The following is a 17,887-nucleotide window of genomic DNA, read 5'->3' on the forward strand; positions in this document are numbered from 1 at the left end:
TTAGTAAGATTCAGTTCAATTGAAAGCTTTATTTCGAGCAAAACATAATCAATGGGATTTTATTCAACAAGCAAAGATGACGACTTTATTTTTACCTTTTATTGCACTTCGATCAATATGTTGATTTTTTTCGATATTTTGGATTAAATGGGATTTCAATATTTATTCTAATAGTTATTAGAATAATCCATACTTATGCCGGATATTACTCGCAGGATCCGTGGAAATTACGCAGTTTTATCCGTCCAGCACGAACGCAGACTCCGCAATATTATTATACTACCTTTATTCAAACTGGTTAAGGTAATTTCAAAATTGATATGTATATGTGGGTCTATCTTCAAAACTCTTATAGGAGTTTGAGAAATAGTTCCATTACATCGACATCCGACGTGGGAAGCACCCTACGATTAATAACGTAGATTGTAGCAGAGATTGTACTTTTATCCTAGTTTGAATGTCAAGAAAGTTTCTTTCAGTCAGAGTGTCATGTCATTCACGATAGTGTCATGAGAGGAAATTATTTTGTTAGCCTTTCATCAAATGTGATCGGACGATCCCATTTTTGAAAAAAAAAGTGGAGAGTGATAACGTACGTACAAACTATAAATGCCCTTTTATTATATAGATTAGCACAATTCCGTCGAAATTCCACCTCGCTGCCAATATCAATCTGTATAATTTACTAAACATTCTTTACATCATGAAGCTAAGTGGTGGGAATTTGCTGCTAGTCATGTGGACATGAGGTATTTTCGTTTCTAATATGCAACAACCTATTCTCATCACGGTCATAATTGTAAAATCACTGGCTAATTAAATTTGCAGCCATTGTTAAGATAGATCTGATAATAATTATTATAAACTAGCAAGAAGACCTAACGTTGCCCGGGATTAAATGAGGATCACTATTATGTTTATTTTGCTACTATGCTCATGATAACTTAGTACATTTTTTTCCAATTTTTCTACTGCGCTCTCTCATATAGTCGGAAAAAAACTGAAATGATGTAATATTTTCTGAATTAGTAAATAAATATATATATATACGTATATATATATATATATATACTAAATATCTGAATTAGTATATATATACTAAATATCTGAATTAGTATATATATACTAAATATCTGAATTAGTATATATATACTAAATATATGAATTAGTATATATATATATATATATATATATATATATACGAAACATGTGAATTAGTATATATCTATATACTAAATATCTGAATTAGTATATATATACTAAATATCTGAATTAGTATATATATATATATATATATATATATATTAAATATCTGAATTAGTATATATATGTATATATATATACTAAATATCTGAATTAGTATATATATACTAAATATCTGAATTAGTATATATACACTAAATATCTGAATTATATATATAATATATATATATATATATATATATATATATATATATATATATATATATATATATATATATGGGTCAACTTCCATTAAAAACGCATATAAGTCTTTAAAGTTTTAACTTTTAATGGGGGCTCTCTCCCAATGAGTAACTTAGAAGTATGAACGAGTAGATGTTCGGCACAAGGAGGGTAATATAGAGATTAATTACCACTTCAATTGTCTTCTCCAGAAGAATTTATACATATGATAAAAATGTCATAGAAAATAGAATATATTTGCAGTTTTAAGAAGATGTTCTCTCATTGGATCTTTCGGGTGAGAATCAGAATGACTTATCCTGTGTCCCTTGGTAAATTTGTAAATAAGAAACCCCTTTTAATTTTTATGTAGATTCTCCAATCTTTTTTTCCATAAATAACACACAACCATCACAAAGACATGCATTCAGTTTTATATAACGAGATTATTGATATTTTATTTTCATAGTTTCGTTTGGCTTTTTTAAGAAAAAATCCATTTTATATGAAAAATGCAATCGAATTAATCTAAGTTGTGGTCAATAGATAATTGGACAACAGACTCAAGCGTCCGAGCAACGTTTTCTTTACGATCTTGTTGTTGCTCTGCATTCGGAGATTTATATACGTTGGGGTTTATTGCCTCTTTAGATCTGATTCAACTGATCAAGCATCTATTGTAAAGACGGTTAGTCTCTTTTTTAATAACTATTGCAATCACCACTTAGTAAGGCCAAAGGCCATCTGAGGGTAAAGGGTTAATGAAATTGAAATTATAACCAGCAAAAAGATAGCGACAACCAAATAAATTCTAACACTGACGGATGGCGTGAACTTAGTTTTATTGCTTATAGATAGTCTGTGATAAAAAAAATAGCTGGCATTGAATTTGAGACTTCAGAATAAACATCACTGTGGAACGCATCACAGAATAATGACATCCGAATTTATATGTACGTAAAAATATAAGTGAATGTATAACTTAATTCAAATGTTCTGTTATGTGAATCGGTTGCATTGTCATGAGTAAATATTACTTTTTTTAGTATTTAGCTTTTTTTTAGTATATTAGCTTTTAGGGTTGCGAGGAAATATATTTGACGAGGCTTTTCTACAAAAGTTCTGCAAATTGAATAGATGCATTTTAAATAGACACGAGCATGTTAATTAGCAAGTCACTCCATCGTCGTAATCTCTCTTCCCTAATAATTACGAATGAACTAATAACGAATAAACATAAATGCAATTGTTCCCTTTGAAGATTCTTTTTAGATGAGTTGGTCGATGAGTGAACAATATTATTGTTTCCCGGATTATTTTTTCGCACGACGATTGAATACAACTAATTACGCCGGGTTGTTCTTGTTGTTCTTGTTAGTGAACGTGCAACGAGTCTCTATTGTTGTGTTCAGAAGGAGCGGAATGGTCTTTATTGCGAAAAGTTCCCACTTCCTCCATTTTGTTCGCTTCACTAAATCTCATCAGATGCACGTGTATACATGTAGATACGCACACATACACACACAAACATACAAATACACACGCATACAAACGTATTTTTTATGTGGAAAATGCTCGACTGACTTTCAACCAGATCCAAAATAGAAGTCGTATATCGAATCTCGTTGGAAAAATTTGAATCATATTATTGCTCCATAAAATACCTGACTCCACATACGATTATATATATATATATATATATATATATATATATATATATATATATACACACACACTTTCAAAGATGGAATAGGTCCTTGATATGACTTTAAACTATATGCGATGGTGGGGCTCCAGTTTGCGGGCTTTGGAGAGTGTGAAGCCACCCTTTAATTGCCATTGCTCCCAGGTCCACTCTGACCCGGAGTGGTAGTACCTGTTAGGGTCCCAACTATGGGTTAAATAGAAACTGACTTGAAAAAATATATATATATATATATATATATTCTATTACAAAAATCTTTCTTCAAAATCACTGGAATCGACATCAAATAACCTTAAAAGGGTTGATATGCCGTAAAACAAAAACAACCAACCACCCAACAAAGATGGAATACTGATGCCATTTACCTTGCCTGGGTGGATGATATTCATATATCCTCGACACAGTCTGACAGAGTCTTGAGCATTTTTGAATAGGGAATGGCCTGCCATTTTTCGGGCTGGGATATGTTTCAAGATAATCCTATGAGGTTCATACTCCCAGGTCATTGTCTCCCGTTTTTCGGTGGGAGTAAGTTTATTGCTTACGGTTTGAGGCAGCCTTACTGGGGAATGCCCACGATGTTGCCCCAGCAATTTTATAAGGTCAGAGTGCTCTTCTTACAGGAGCGTTAATTTGACTTTCCCCACATTTTCCTGCGGTGAGAAGAGAGTAAATATCTACTGATGCCACTTTTTATGAGGTACTGCACTGAACACGGTTTTTCTGATGTGACTGTATAAAATCCATTTCAAGATATACAGACGGTTAACCTCTCTTCGCTCTACTCCTCCTTCTATACTCTATCATTAATTTTGTGTAACGTGCTCAGTTGAGCTCCAGTATTTATTTTTTTACCTGTAAGACATTCACAGCAAGAACTCGTGTTATTACCTCAAAGAAAAATATTTATTTGTTTACCAATGTGCCTAGCATCAGGCGAATTTTCTACGGAGAGATCTTCTTTGCAAAGGGTTTCCCGTCCGTAGAACACTTGGCCGCGAGATTGCTTCCATGCTCAGAGAAGATACAACGAATTTCAATAATGAAAACTGCAGAAATATTAAGGAAAATCCTGTAATGTGGAAACTAACACCACACAAACTGGACACAGAAATGGCTAGAGATGCAAAACACGAAGGAACATCACATAGAATCGTGATAACTGAATCTGTATAGTTGTAAGTTAATTCTAAGATATTGTGTGTGTGCATGTGTGTGTATGCGTGTGTATGTGTGTATGTGTGTGTATGTGTGTGTATGTATGTGTGTGTATGTGTGTATGTGTGTGTGTGTGTGTCACCATAAATGGGCACCACACCAAATAATGAGGGTCAAAGAGGATGGAAAGACCGAGGAGATTAGCCAGACTTTCGTTGGATGAGTGCAAAAAAGGACTGGGACTTTGGAGAGGCTTATTGTTACACAAATTGTAGTGAAGACCAATGGTCGCTGCCAACGGAAAATCAATCGTAAGCGGCGATAACGCAAATTGTTTTTGCAAAGGTTATCGAAAGAGGTGGAGAGTACTGGAAATCTGAGGAGACTTGTTGTCACTCAGACTCCAGGGAACACCATGTTGTTCTCAAAGAGCAACCCTTGATAATGGCTTGTGTGACTACTCCTAGTGAGTAAATAATAATAATAATAATAATAATAATAATAATAATAATAATAATAATAATAATAATAATAATAACTTGAGTGGCCCTTGGCTTTGATAAACAGTGACTCCGATAATAATAATAATAATAATAATAATAATAATAATAATATATATATATATATATATATATACTTTTATTTATATTCGGATAAATATCATGTTAATGTTGCTACACTCTCATGACAATGTTTCGGTCAATTCGTTGTAAATAACTAAATAACTTCGTCAGGCAACAAAAAGAAAAATGTTCCTTATATTAAAAAAAAGCCGTTCTTCAAATGAATAAAGCAACTATACAAACGTTGAAGTTTCAAGGTCATATTGTTACCCACTTTCCTTCCAATATTAGGAAAATAAAAAAAAAAAGGTTTATACAATGACATGTGGCAACTCGAAATCTTATAATATGAAATATCATTAGGAAACTAAACTTAAGAACTAAAAGATGGGTGTACCGTCTGGCAATCTACTTTGTTATATATTTTTCTTAATTTTTCATTTATTTAAAAAAAAATAGCTTAATTACTCCCAACAGATAAACAAAAACTGTAATAAACAAAATAAAATAATATATAAAAATAAATATCCGTACAAATTAATATCTGAAAAAATAAAATAAACTTAATAGCTAAGATTAATTCATATTAATTTTGATCAAAACTGTAAAGAAAAAAAAACATAATAAAACATAGTAAACGGAACAAAACAAAAATAAATAAGTAAAAAAATAACATAAACTAATAATTCAATGCAATAATATAATCACATATTTATAATGTATTAAATAATGATGGTAAGAAATGCAAAATATATAAAGTAAAATAAAAATAGATAAATAGTGAAAACATGTATATAAATATTATATATATGCATAAATATAAATATATATATATATATATATATATGTATATACAGTGATGATCATATTTATTGGCACGGTAAAATAAAAGTTAAATTTTGTCTAATAAATTCTAAAAAAAGGATTAAATTAAAGAAAATAACAAAGTATATTATGTATTTTTAACTGGCCTTTCCGATGCAGCAATCGGATTTTAGAAAAAATAAATAACAAAGGAACAACAAACATAATTGCAAAAAACCCTTGTTCAAAATTATTGGCACGATTTATTTAATAATCAATTGTATAGCCTTTGGCCTTGATTACCTTCCTCAGTCGCTTTTCATAGTTTACAACCAAGTTGTTGCACTCTTCAGTAGTAATTTTAGCCCACTCTTCCTGACAATAATCCTCCAATTGAATAAGATTCTTAGGCTTCCTTTGCATTACCCTCAATTTTAATGTTCTCCATAAATTTTCAATTGGATTAAGGTCTGGGCTTTGTGATGGCCACTCCAAAACATTAATATGATTGTCCTCAAGCCATTTCTTAGTCAGTTTAGCCGAATGCTTTGGGTCATTATCTTGCATGAACCACCAATGACGACCAAGTGAGAGCTCTTTAGCAGAGTCACAGCTAGCATAAAAAAGGAAGATTATGTTAAAATATTGGATGAAAACCTGAGTTTTTATCCAATATTTTAACATAATCTTCCTTTTTTATGCTACCTGTGACCTTAACAAGTCGCCCTGGTCCAGAGGCAGCAAAGGATCCCCAAAACATCAAACTGCCTCCACCGTGCTTCACTGTGGGTATGGTGTTCTTAGGCAGGAAAGCTTCGCCAGATTTTCTGCAAATATAAGACACTTTATTATGGCCAAATAACTCTATTTTCGTTTCGTCAGTCCATAGAACACGTTTCCAGAATGCAACATCTTTATCAATATGACGTTTTGCAAAGGCTAGCCTTGCTTTCAGGTGCATAGGCTTCAATAAGGGAGTCTTTCTCGGACGACATGCTTTTAAACCAGCTCTCTTCAAAACTCTACCAACTGTATGTCGAGATACATTCACTCCAGAGGTGCTCTGTTCATCAACAATCTCCCCAACAGAGATCCTTGGGTTTTGTTTTACTTGTCGAACAATTTTCCGTTCATCTCTTGGGGAAAGAATCCTTTTTCTCCCTCTACCCTCTAAACTCATAACGTGGCCTTGCGATTTGAACTTGTTTATTATGGCTCTAACAGTGGATTTGGGAAGGTTTAGCTTCTTTGAAATCTTATCATAGCCCTCCCCATTGGTATGGCATGCTACAACAAGCTTCCTGACGTCTTCGCTATGTTCCTTAGTTTTAACCATGGCGATTGAAAATTATAATTTAGTCACTTATAATAGTTTAAATAAATCGCTATCTAAAAATTATCTGAAAAAAATTATTCACTGAATAAGCGTTAAACAAGCATAATATGGCTATAAAAAAGTTCAGAAAGCACGTAAACCGGAAATTGATTGATATTATACTGATACTAAAAGAAAAACAAAGCCGTGCCAATAATTTTGAACAAGGTTTTTTTGCAATTATGTTTGTTGTTCCTTTGTTATTTATTTTTTATAAAAACCGATTGCTGCATCGGAAAGGCCAGTTAAAAATACATAATATACTTTGTTATTTTCTTTAATTTAATCCCTTTTTTAGAATTTATTAGACAAAATTTAACTTTTATTTTACCGTGCCAATAAATATGATCATCACTGTATATATAAATATGTAATATATATATATATATATATATATATATATATTAGGGAAAATAAAGATATGTTACTATATTAATATAACATTGAGTTAAAAGTAAAAAGAAAAAATAAGAAAAATACTTTATCTGTAAGAAAAAAAAAGAAGCAATGAAAAAAATGATATACAAGTAAATAACGCTAAAAAAATTTTTAAAAATCAATATATTAAATGTTACATTGATTAAACATTAAAATAATAAGAAATCATGGAATAGTGAAGTAAAAAATAAAATATAATGTAATAAAATATTAAAAACGTAAAATAGAATACAATAATTACAAGTATGATGCATTATATATATGCATATATATAAATAAATATATATATATATAGAGAGAGAGAGAGAGAGACTACTTCATTTAATCACCTAACTTAATATACGGATATATAATTTTATACATTATTTTTTTAGTATTTACTCCAACAGTGCTCAATACAAAGGTAGAGCTTATTATTATGAAGATATAAATAGCTTGCCTGACGAATTCTCACGAGAATGAAACACGGAATATTCTGTGTAACTTAATTGCCATATATATTTTCATAACTTATATATATATATATATATATATATATATTTCATAACTTATGTATATATATATATATATATATATATATATATATATATATATACATATATATATATATATCCTAGTCTGAAAACAGTTGGAAATATTTCCATTTTGATTAATTTTATTCATTTTGTTCTCTTTTTATAAAAAAAAAAGAGCAGATGACAGCTTGAAATATCAAATAAAATATAATACATTAAAAATAGCAACGGCGTCATGAAAAATAGCAACGGCCTGTATATATATATATATATATATATATATATATATATATATATATATATATTGTACATCACAGTCTATCTAATGCATTGATTTATGTATCTGGTGTGATACATTTAAAGCACGAGAAACAATTGTCAATATTTGCTCATTCACTTTTTCTTATTTTTTCGTTTTTTTTCTTTCCTTATTTTTTTTTTCTATTTACTTAGTGTTTCCTCTTATTTTGGCGTAATCGTTTTCTGTTATTTTTTTTTTCGTTCTGTATTTGAAAATTGTAGCAACACTTTAATCAAATAATTCTGAAGACTTTTCTAAAGTTATTCTCTAAAACGGAATAACTATTTGGAATATGCATCGATTGGTTCCTACTACAACGCTGAAAGATATTCCGACAGTTTTATCCTCAAAAATCCGAAACGATGGCTAAAGGATTATTAAAACAAACAGATCAACTCCGAAGCGTTTGACACTTTTAAAACGGAGATGAAGTGCTGTTTTGATAATCTTTAATCCGAGGGTTAGGGTTAGGGTGCGAAAATCATTCAGACGAAACCAATGCGTGTGATTTATGGCCAACATTAGATAATCCAACAGATGGAATTCAGAAAACTTCTGTTTGTCTTTTAGTAGAAAGAGCGGCTATGATTATAGCTAGACAAGATCTTGCTGTGAACGTTTTATAGCTGGTGGCAAGTAATATCTTTTTTGTATGTAGAAGGTGTAGGAAAAAGATTACCTCTGCTAAATTGCGAAGTCTTACTAGAATATGGACGCATGTGATGGATAATAAATATGTGATGCTATTTAAAAAAATTTTAAAACAAACGTTTAATATAATTAGCCATGGATATGCAAGCGACTACAAGAAGGTTAATTAATTTGTATATTTCTTTAAAAATCGAGCGTTAATTCACCACTTATTCATTTTTTATGGTTTCTTATTAGTTGATTGGTTTTAACCTATATATATATATATATATATATATATATATATATATATATATATATATATAAAAGCGAAAATGTATGTATGTATTTGTGTGTGTCTACTTAAAACTTTCGAAAGACAGAACAAAAATTCACAAATTTGGTCTCGTATGAAAGCCCCATCCTTCGCCCGACAAATATCGAAAAGTTGGCCAAAAACGTTAATTTTTCCACCCTAAAATCAGCACTTTTCTACAGGGGGGTAAGCAAAACCCGTCCTCTCATGACAAAGTCGCTTCTACGCATGCGTCATACGACGTCGTAACCTGATTTAGTTTAAAGATTTTAAAAAATAAGGTAATTTCGTGTACGTCATGTTAGGTCAGTTGGTTAGAGCGCTGGGTCATTATTTAAAGGTTTTGGGTTCGAATCGTGGTGTGAGATGTCTTTTTTTTCGATTTTTTAAATTTTAATATTGAAGCAGGGTTATTTAAGCCATTTTTCACGTAACGGTCGTTTTTCTGGGTTTTTTTTTTACTTCACTTATACTTAGTTTTTCATTAACACCCACACCCGCGACCAACCACACACACTCAAAAACACCCGGGCAACGCCGGGTACCCACCGATTTTTTAAATTTTAATATTGAAACAGGCTTATTTAAGCCATTTTTCACGTGTTTTGGGGGGGGGTATTTTTCAGATTTTTTTAAAGAGTTTTAACGTTCGTTTTTCTGTTTTCTTTTTTAGTTTTGTTTTTCCGATTGTTACATTTACCATCGTTCGTTTGCCTTACGTTAGTTTTTTTTTTTTTTTCGATTTTTTAATTCTTATTTAATATTTAAAAATATTTACTTCGCTTATCCTTGTTTGGAGCAAAAAAAAATGTCTGGATTACAAAGATTTTCCCAAACCTCAGTACCCTTTATATCAAATTTCAAATTTGTAGACTGAAAATTGACAGAGTGATTGCGTAGGGAAATGTACACACACACAGGCACACATACAGACAGACAGGACTTTCACTTTTATATTTGTATATATTAAAAAGTGTGACTATGTAAAGTAATGCCTTTCTGTATGATAATACCTTAACTACCATAGAGAAAAGACAGACATTTTCACTTTTATAGATATATAGATTGGATGCAATATATAGTAATGATTTTAAAAGTATAAAAAAAAGACTCGTACGCCACCACCTAGAATCGAAACCAAAACGTTCAGCTCACGATCTATTTTGGCTCTGCCGTCAATGACAGGGCTATGAAAAGGTGTTTACTGCAAGGCTAAAAATTACAACATGAACCAATAGCTACTACATTATGCATTCGTAATGCCGGCGTTCGACGTTCACCTGGTAAATTTCATTTTTTTTTATTTCAACACTTTTGCACCGATTTTTCCGGGCTAAAACCCAAATATAAAGTTTTGCATGGATTCAAATACCTCATATATGAAGTTTCATGTCTGTAGACCAAAAACTCTAGGAGGAGTTTGGTAGGCAGAATTTATTAAACAAAAATAAATACGTATACATAAATATATATGGAAACAGTTTTGTGTTTACTATAAACTTTTTACGCAAATATTATGGAAGCATAAATTATGTAGATTATCTGCATGAATATAATTACACGTAACTAAAGATGATCATCCCATAAGAAAACCGAAGCAACTAATAGAGAATTAATTAAAATGAATGTTTAAAAGAATATGTAAATTAACTAGATCTTTTGCTAATTCCACAACCCATATATAAGAAAATTATATTTTGTTTTAAATGAATAGAAAAACGGCTTTCCTTTTTTTTCTGTTGTTCTTGGCCTTCGGGCAAGGATCGAAGTGCAGTATCTGTTGCGGTAGATACTGCAAGCAAAGACCGTATGTGGGGGCAACCACACATATAAGACCTTGGTCAATGTAGGGGGAATCCTTCATACCAATTGTCACTATCCAGCTCCCCTACTCCCCGGGGAGTTCGTCCCCATTTCCCCTTCACTCCTCACATTAAAAATCGGCCTTGTGACTAATTTGCTCGGTGGGGAAGCAAATAAATACCCTGTTGTTCTTGGCCTTCGGGCCGGGATCAAAGTGTAATATCTGTTCCGACAGATACTGCAATCAAAGACCATATGTTGGGGCAACCCCACATATAAGTTATTGGTCAATGTAGGGTAAACATTCATACCAATTATCACTATCCAGCTCCCCTACTCCCCGGGGAGCTATTCCTCATTTCCCCTTAACTCTCCACATTAAAAAACGGCCTTGTACCTAATTTGCTCAGTGGGGAAGCAAATAAATACACTATTGTTCTTGGCATTCGGGCCGCGATCAATGTGTAGTATCTGTTCTGCAGATGCTGCACTTAAGATAATTTGTCCCAGTCAATGGAGAGGAAACCCTCTATACTGGGACAATTATTATTTTTGGACCTAACCAGAATGCCCTTTTCCCTTTTTTTCGGGGAGATGGTTTAACCCCACATTAAAAACGACCTTGTGTCACATTTTCCTTTGGTGGAAAAGCAAATAAATACTAATAGAAAAGAGGGTTACCTTATGTTTGTTGTTCTCGGCCTTTGGACCGGGATCAAAGTGTAGTATCTGTTCCGGCAGATACTGCAAGCTATGACTAGCTATGACTAGCTATGACTAGCAAAGACCAGATGTGGGGGCAACCCCACATGCCTGACCTTTAACCAGCTTCCATTTCCCACCTCTCGGGAGCTGGTCCCCTTTTTCCCTTCCCCCTCCCTTCACTCCTCACATTAAAAATCGGCCTTGTGCCTTATTTGCTCGGTGGGGGAGCAAATAAATACCATCTGTTCCGGCAGATACTGTAAGCAAAGACCATATGTGTGGGCAACCTCACATATAAGACCTTGGTCAATGTAGGGGCAACCCTTCATACCAATTGTCATTATCCAACTCCCCTACTCCCCGGGGAGTTGGTCCCCATTTCCCCTTCACTCCTCACATTAAAAAACGGCCTTGTACCTAATTTGCTCAGTGGGGAAGCAAATAAATACACTATTGTTCTTGGCATTCGGGCCGCGATCAATGTGTAGTATCTGTTCTGCAGATGCTGCACTTAAGATAATTTGTCCCAGTCAATGGAGAGGAAACCCTCTATACTGGGACAATTATTATTTTTGGACCTAACCAGAATGCCCTTTTCCCTTTTTTTCGGGGAGATGGTTTAACCCCACATTAAAAACGACCTTGTGTCACATTTTCCTTTGGTGGCAAAGCAAATAAATACTAATAGAAAAGAGGGTTACCTTATGTTTGTTGTTCTCGGCCTTTGGACCGGGATCAAAGTGTAGTATCTGTTCCGGTAGATACTGCAAGCTATGACTAGCTATGACTAGCAAAGACCAGATGTGGGGGCAACCCCACATGCCTGACCTTTAACCAGCTTCCATTTCCCACCTCTCGGGAGCTGGTCCCCTTTTTCCCTTCCCCCTCCCTTCACTCCTCACATTAAAAATTGGCCTTGTGCCTAATTTGCTCGGTGGGGGAGCAAATAAATACCATCTGTTCCGGCAGATACTGCAAGCAAAGACCATATGTGGGGGCAACCGCACATATAAGACCTTGGTCAATGTAGGGGAAACCCTTCATAACAATTGTCACTGTCCAGCTCCCCTACTCCCCGGGGAGTTGTGCCCCATTCCCCTTCACTCCTCACTTTTAAAATCGGCCTTGTGCCTAATTTTCTTGATGGAGGAGCAAATAAATACCCTGTTGTTCTTAGCATTTGGGTCGGAATCAAAGTGTAGTATCTGTTCTGCAGATGCTTCATTTAAGGTAATTTGTACCCGGTCAATAGAGGGGAAATTCTCTATACTGGGAAAATTATTATTTTGGGTCCCAACCAGAGTGCTCCTTTTGTCCTTTTTGCGGAGCTGGTTTAACCCCACATTAAAAACGACCTCGTGTCACATTTTGCTTTTGTGGGAAAACAAATAAATACTAATAGAAAAAAAAGGGGTTTTAATATGAAGATCAGTACACACACAAAAAAAAACGAATTTGTAGGAGTAAAGATATATATATAAATTGTCCTTGTCGAAAAGTGTTCGAAAATTTTTATCAAACTCCTCTCTTAATATTTAGTCTACAGAGTTGAAATTTTATATATAGTAGTGATGGAACGATTCCAATATTTTTCTCGATTCCGATACAATTACCGATTCCGTGTCTGTCAACAAACGAAACCAAAAAAAATACTATCGTGTAATAGCTGTAAGCGGTTGAGTCGATAAGTAACATGATTGAAGCGTAGGAAATTGTAGAAAAATATGGGAATCTCCCAAAGTAATAGTAAATGTTTAAAAAATAAGAAAAATATAATAAAAAACGACCCCCCTCCAAAAAAACAAACGACAACAAAACCAAAAAATAGCATCGTGTAAGAGTTGAAAAGACGCTCCAAAATCGGAAAATAAATAATGGTATCTATGCGTTCGTTTATGTATGAAGAAGTGCATTCTTGAATAATACAATTGGCCAGTCTTAGCTAATCAGATTGGGCGGATTTTGAGAAGGGATATTTTATTATTTTTGGAATCAGATCATTATGAGACTATGTTATGTCAGAACTAGTTACTATGTAAGTAGCGTAGAAAAATGTAGAATATGTCCCGGTGTCAACTGGTGGCAGTGAGTGGAGTAAATATTTATAGAGAAGAATAGGAGCCCCTTCCTCTATATATGTCGAGATTATGATTGTGCTGCTCCTAGGATGCAATATAGCATTTTATTATAACGACTTAATGTGTCTAAAATTTTGTTCGAAAATTACATAAGATAGTGGTTAATAACCTAGACCTAATGAATTATTATGTGGCATCAGTTATTGCAAACCTATGATACTTTGGTCCAGATGGGAATTTCTGCGGTGAAAATATCATATAGGAGAAGATATATTCGTAAATAAAACTGGTTTCTAATGATTAAATTAATTTTTTTAATGTTAATTCTAATAGATAATTATCCGAACGATTTCAGTACTCACAGAACAAAGTCAGTCGAAAATATTGACGGAGAATTCAATCACGTGGACGTCAAAAAAGGCTAGCTAATACCTAAATCCTCTAAAGTTGTCTGACATAAAGTTTAACCGTAATTTGGTTGAGTGTCAAACAAGAACCAGTCATTTTTATCGTGATTAACTTACTAGAAGAAAAAAAATAATGCACTTTCTCCTTATTTCCCTACTTCGTTTATTCATGACTCTCTACCGAATTTGCGCCGGGTTGATTAACAAAAACTTAGACAATAAATAGGAATTAGGATTTAAATAGTGACAAGATGATTGTAGATTTTGCCTTAAAAACACGATTGTGTTTGTTTCGATAATTTTTGAAAGTTGAGATGAAAATAAAACGTAAGCATTGCATTGTTTATATTCCGAAGTATGTCGATTAAGAAATGGGTACTTATGCAAAATAAAGACCGTGTTATTGTCGGAATTTTCCGGCCAGTTTACGTAACAAAAGCTTCGTGTTTGTTTTGTGTTTTTGTTTGTTTGCTATTTTTGCACAAATGCTGGTAAATTTTTCAGTAAAAATATAATTTTTCCTTTATTGTGAAAACTATTCAATGAAAAATTCACTGAAAAATGAAAAGAAACTTGGACAATTTTTACGAAAAATTACGAAAATTGAAATGCAAGTCAAACAAAAGGTAAGTTTCATGGATAAATTATTTAAATCAAGATAAATATTAAGTTTTATATAATAAATCAATGATCGCAAATAAATGTTTCCTTAAATAACGTTGCTGTGATTTCGTTGGTTCAGCATTTTAGTACCTTTTAGTGTTTTACGTAAACTGTCCGGAAAAAATTCGACGATAGCACCGTCCTTATGCTGCATACCAAGAAATGTGTTCCGAATTATGAATTATGTCAATATTTGTGAATATTGAGGAAAAAGAGAGAGCGAAACTTTTGACCGAAGTGAGGGTACCTTCCATCTGTTGCTCTCTTTAGCAGGGGATCAGACTTATCACTATCTATAAAGCTGTGTGTACGAGGAAAATGACAAAATTCTACAATAAATTTTAAGCGATAAAACACGTTGTTTTGTCTTCACTTTTATTGCAACAGTTTTTGTATTTTGTTGTATTTTTGAGGTGCTTAAAAATAGCGAAAAACACTGAGATATGAAAATATAACAATCTATCTTTATTGTCGGTGATGGTTATAGATGGTTGGTTGTGTGCGAAAAACATGTTAAACAACTTACATACCATGATGAAGTTGGTGATCGGTTGAGGTTCTCATGTTTTACTTTGCAACACCTAGTGACATTTTTTGCTCTAGCTCTATGCCTCCTGCTTACAATAAGTGATTTGCTTATTTTTCAGTTGCCGATTATTTAGGAACACTTCTTTCTTCTAGGAGTGCCTTGTGAGACAGCTCTGATAACGCTTATATTTCTAGAGAACCTTTTTTACTTTTTACCAGTACTAGAGTTCATGCGCACTGGTTTATAATCTACAGTTTATAATCTTGTGTAATTTGAATCCCAACATAGTTAGAGTAGCTATATTGCTATATTTCGCAACCTTTGCACTAGACCCATCTCTGCTCAACCTACTATCTGTGGTGTCAGAAAAAAGTTGTTATAAGGGAAATGTACGCACTGGAATTCGACGGGTTTTTCTCGAGCTAAAATTGAAAACCAACTTCGATTTTCTTTTTCGGTTGTTATAATAATGTGTGACCGCCTGAAACAATGTGTGACCACCCTTGCGACGTCATTATCACCGTAGACCCTTCAAAGGGTATTTTATTCAGCCATTCTCATTTCATTGAATTGACCTGACTTTGGTGTGACTTGATTACAACTGTGAAAGCTTTTACCGAATATGACCTACTTTTAACTTCTATTCTTTTTCATGTTGCTTTTACATTTGTTGATAGGTACAGACTTTTGTCAAAATGATTTCTCGATGCACACAACCTAGATATTTAACATTTTGGGACAAGTAAAGCACGTGACATAACCTTAAATACTAACCTTGATTTACAGATTCTTTACTTTTGTGTCACTAATCAATGAATGTGTGTGTGTGTGTGATTAATACGAATTTCTTTCGTTTTTCAGTCGTGTGCGGAGTCGGTGCCGCCAAATTGGAAGACACACAAAGACTACATCGAGATTTATTCCATCGATACAATACAATGGTTCGACCAATTCAAGACCAGGACGAACCGGTAACCATCAACATGGATCTCTACATAACGGCCATTACAAATGTGGTAAGACATCCTTAAAGAATATTTACACATGACGACTTTTATACAAATAAACCCATGTACGTACAATCATGTACATATAAATGTAGGCTATATGTATATATATATATATATATATATGTATATATATATATATATGTATATATATATATATATATATATATATATATATATATATATATATATATATATATATATATATATATATAAGACTATCATTCCTACGCGCAACACATATATTCGAAGACTTGGGTTTATTTTATAATTCCTTCGTGTCTCTTTTTATAATTTCTTTTTATACACATATATATATATATATATATATATATATATATATATATATATATATATATTACTATTAGCAATTTATTTATATGCACGTAGCCTCTTTTCTCCGTGCGTACCAAATTAATTCGACATAAAACGTTTTTCTTTTTCTTTTTTTTCAACAATGTGATATTAACGCGTACAAAAAAAGAAAAACAATATTGGATGCGACTAATCGGACCAAATTAAACAGAAACGAACATCTGTTCGACGCAGGTGGGCTTACTGCCAGAGAAGATAAGGTTAGCTAAATTATATATAACATTCCGACAATGTTAAGATCACAGGTTCACCCGCCATACTCACTCCAATACTCTAGTTTAATTTTTGGTGTCTTCATTTTTATGCCACCCTTTTTGTGCTCATGTGGAGACAGTATAAAAAATATTTTATTTGTCAATATTAAATAAATAAATAAATGGATATCGTTTTCGAAACGATCGTACATTTACTCTGATTTTGTTTTGTTTCTCATTTTGAAACTGATTTATAATTTCACAATTATTGATCTTTTATCCTGTGTGTAATATATGTGTGTGTGTGCATATATACATATACATATATATGTGTATATACATACATATACATATATATATGTATATATATACATATATATATATGTACATATATACATATACATATATATATATGTATATATATACACATATACATATATATATGCATATATATACGCATATACACATATATATATGTATATATATACACATATACATATATATATGCATATGTATATATACATATATATATGTATATATACATATACATATATATATATGTATATATACATATATATATATATGTATATATGTATATATATACACATATACATATATATATGTATATATATACACATATATATATGTATATATACACATATACATATATATATATGTATATATATACACACACACGCACATATATATATATATATATATATATATATATATATATATACTGTCCACTTACGTATAGTAATGAACTCTTCCACTAAATTTTAATAAGGATCGGGAGAAAAGATTTCTTGGTGTTTGTTAACAGGTCATGCACAAGTCATCAACACTTGGCAGTCAGACGTATATCCATTATATATTGTTTCCACTAATTACTGAGT

At 32.3% G+C, this 17,887-nt stretch overlaps 1 protein-coding gene across 4 annotated transcripts in view; it reads left to right on the plus strand.

Annotated features, from left to right (window-relative positions):
- Positions 1–17,887, plus strand: part of LOC145265458 (acetylcholine receptor subunit alpha-like) — a 1,250,815-nt gene that overhangs the window by 1,000,340 nt on the left and 232,588 nt on the right. For all 4 annotated transcript variants that reach the window (XM_080121317.1, XM_080121320.1, XM_080121318.1 and 1 more), the window contains one exon: positions 16,277–16,431. In XM_080121317.1, coding sequence (XP_079977443.1) covers positions 16,277–16,431 — 155 coding nt within the window. The remainder of the gene's footprint in view (positions 1–16,276; positions 16,432–17,887) is intronic.

This window comes from Euprymna scolopes, chromosome 40, assembly GCF_053919585.1.
Source record: "Euprymna scolopes isolate OS-2025 chromosome 40, ASM5391958v1, whole genome shotgun sequence".
NCBI lineage: Eukaryota > Metazoa > Mollusca > Cephalopoda > Sepiida > Sepiolidae > Euprymna > Euprymna scolopes.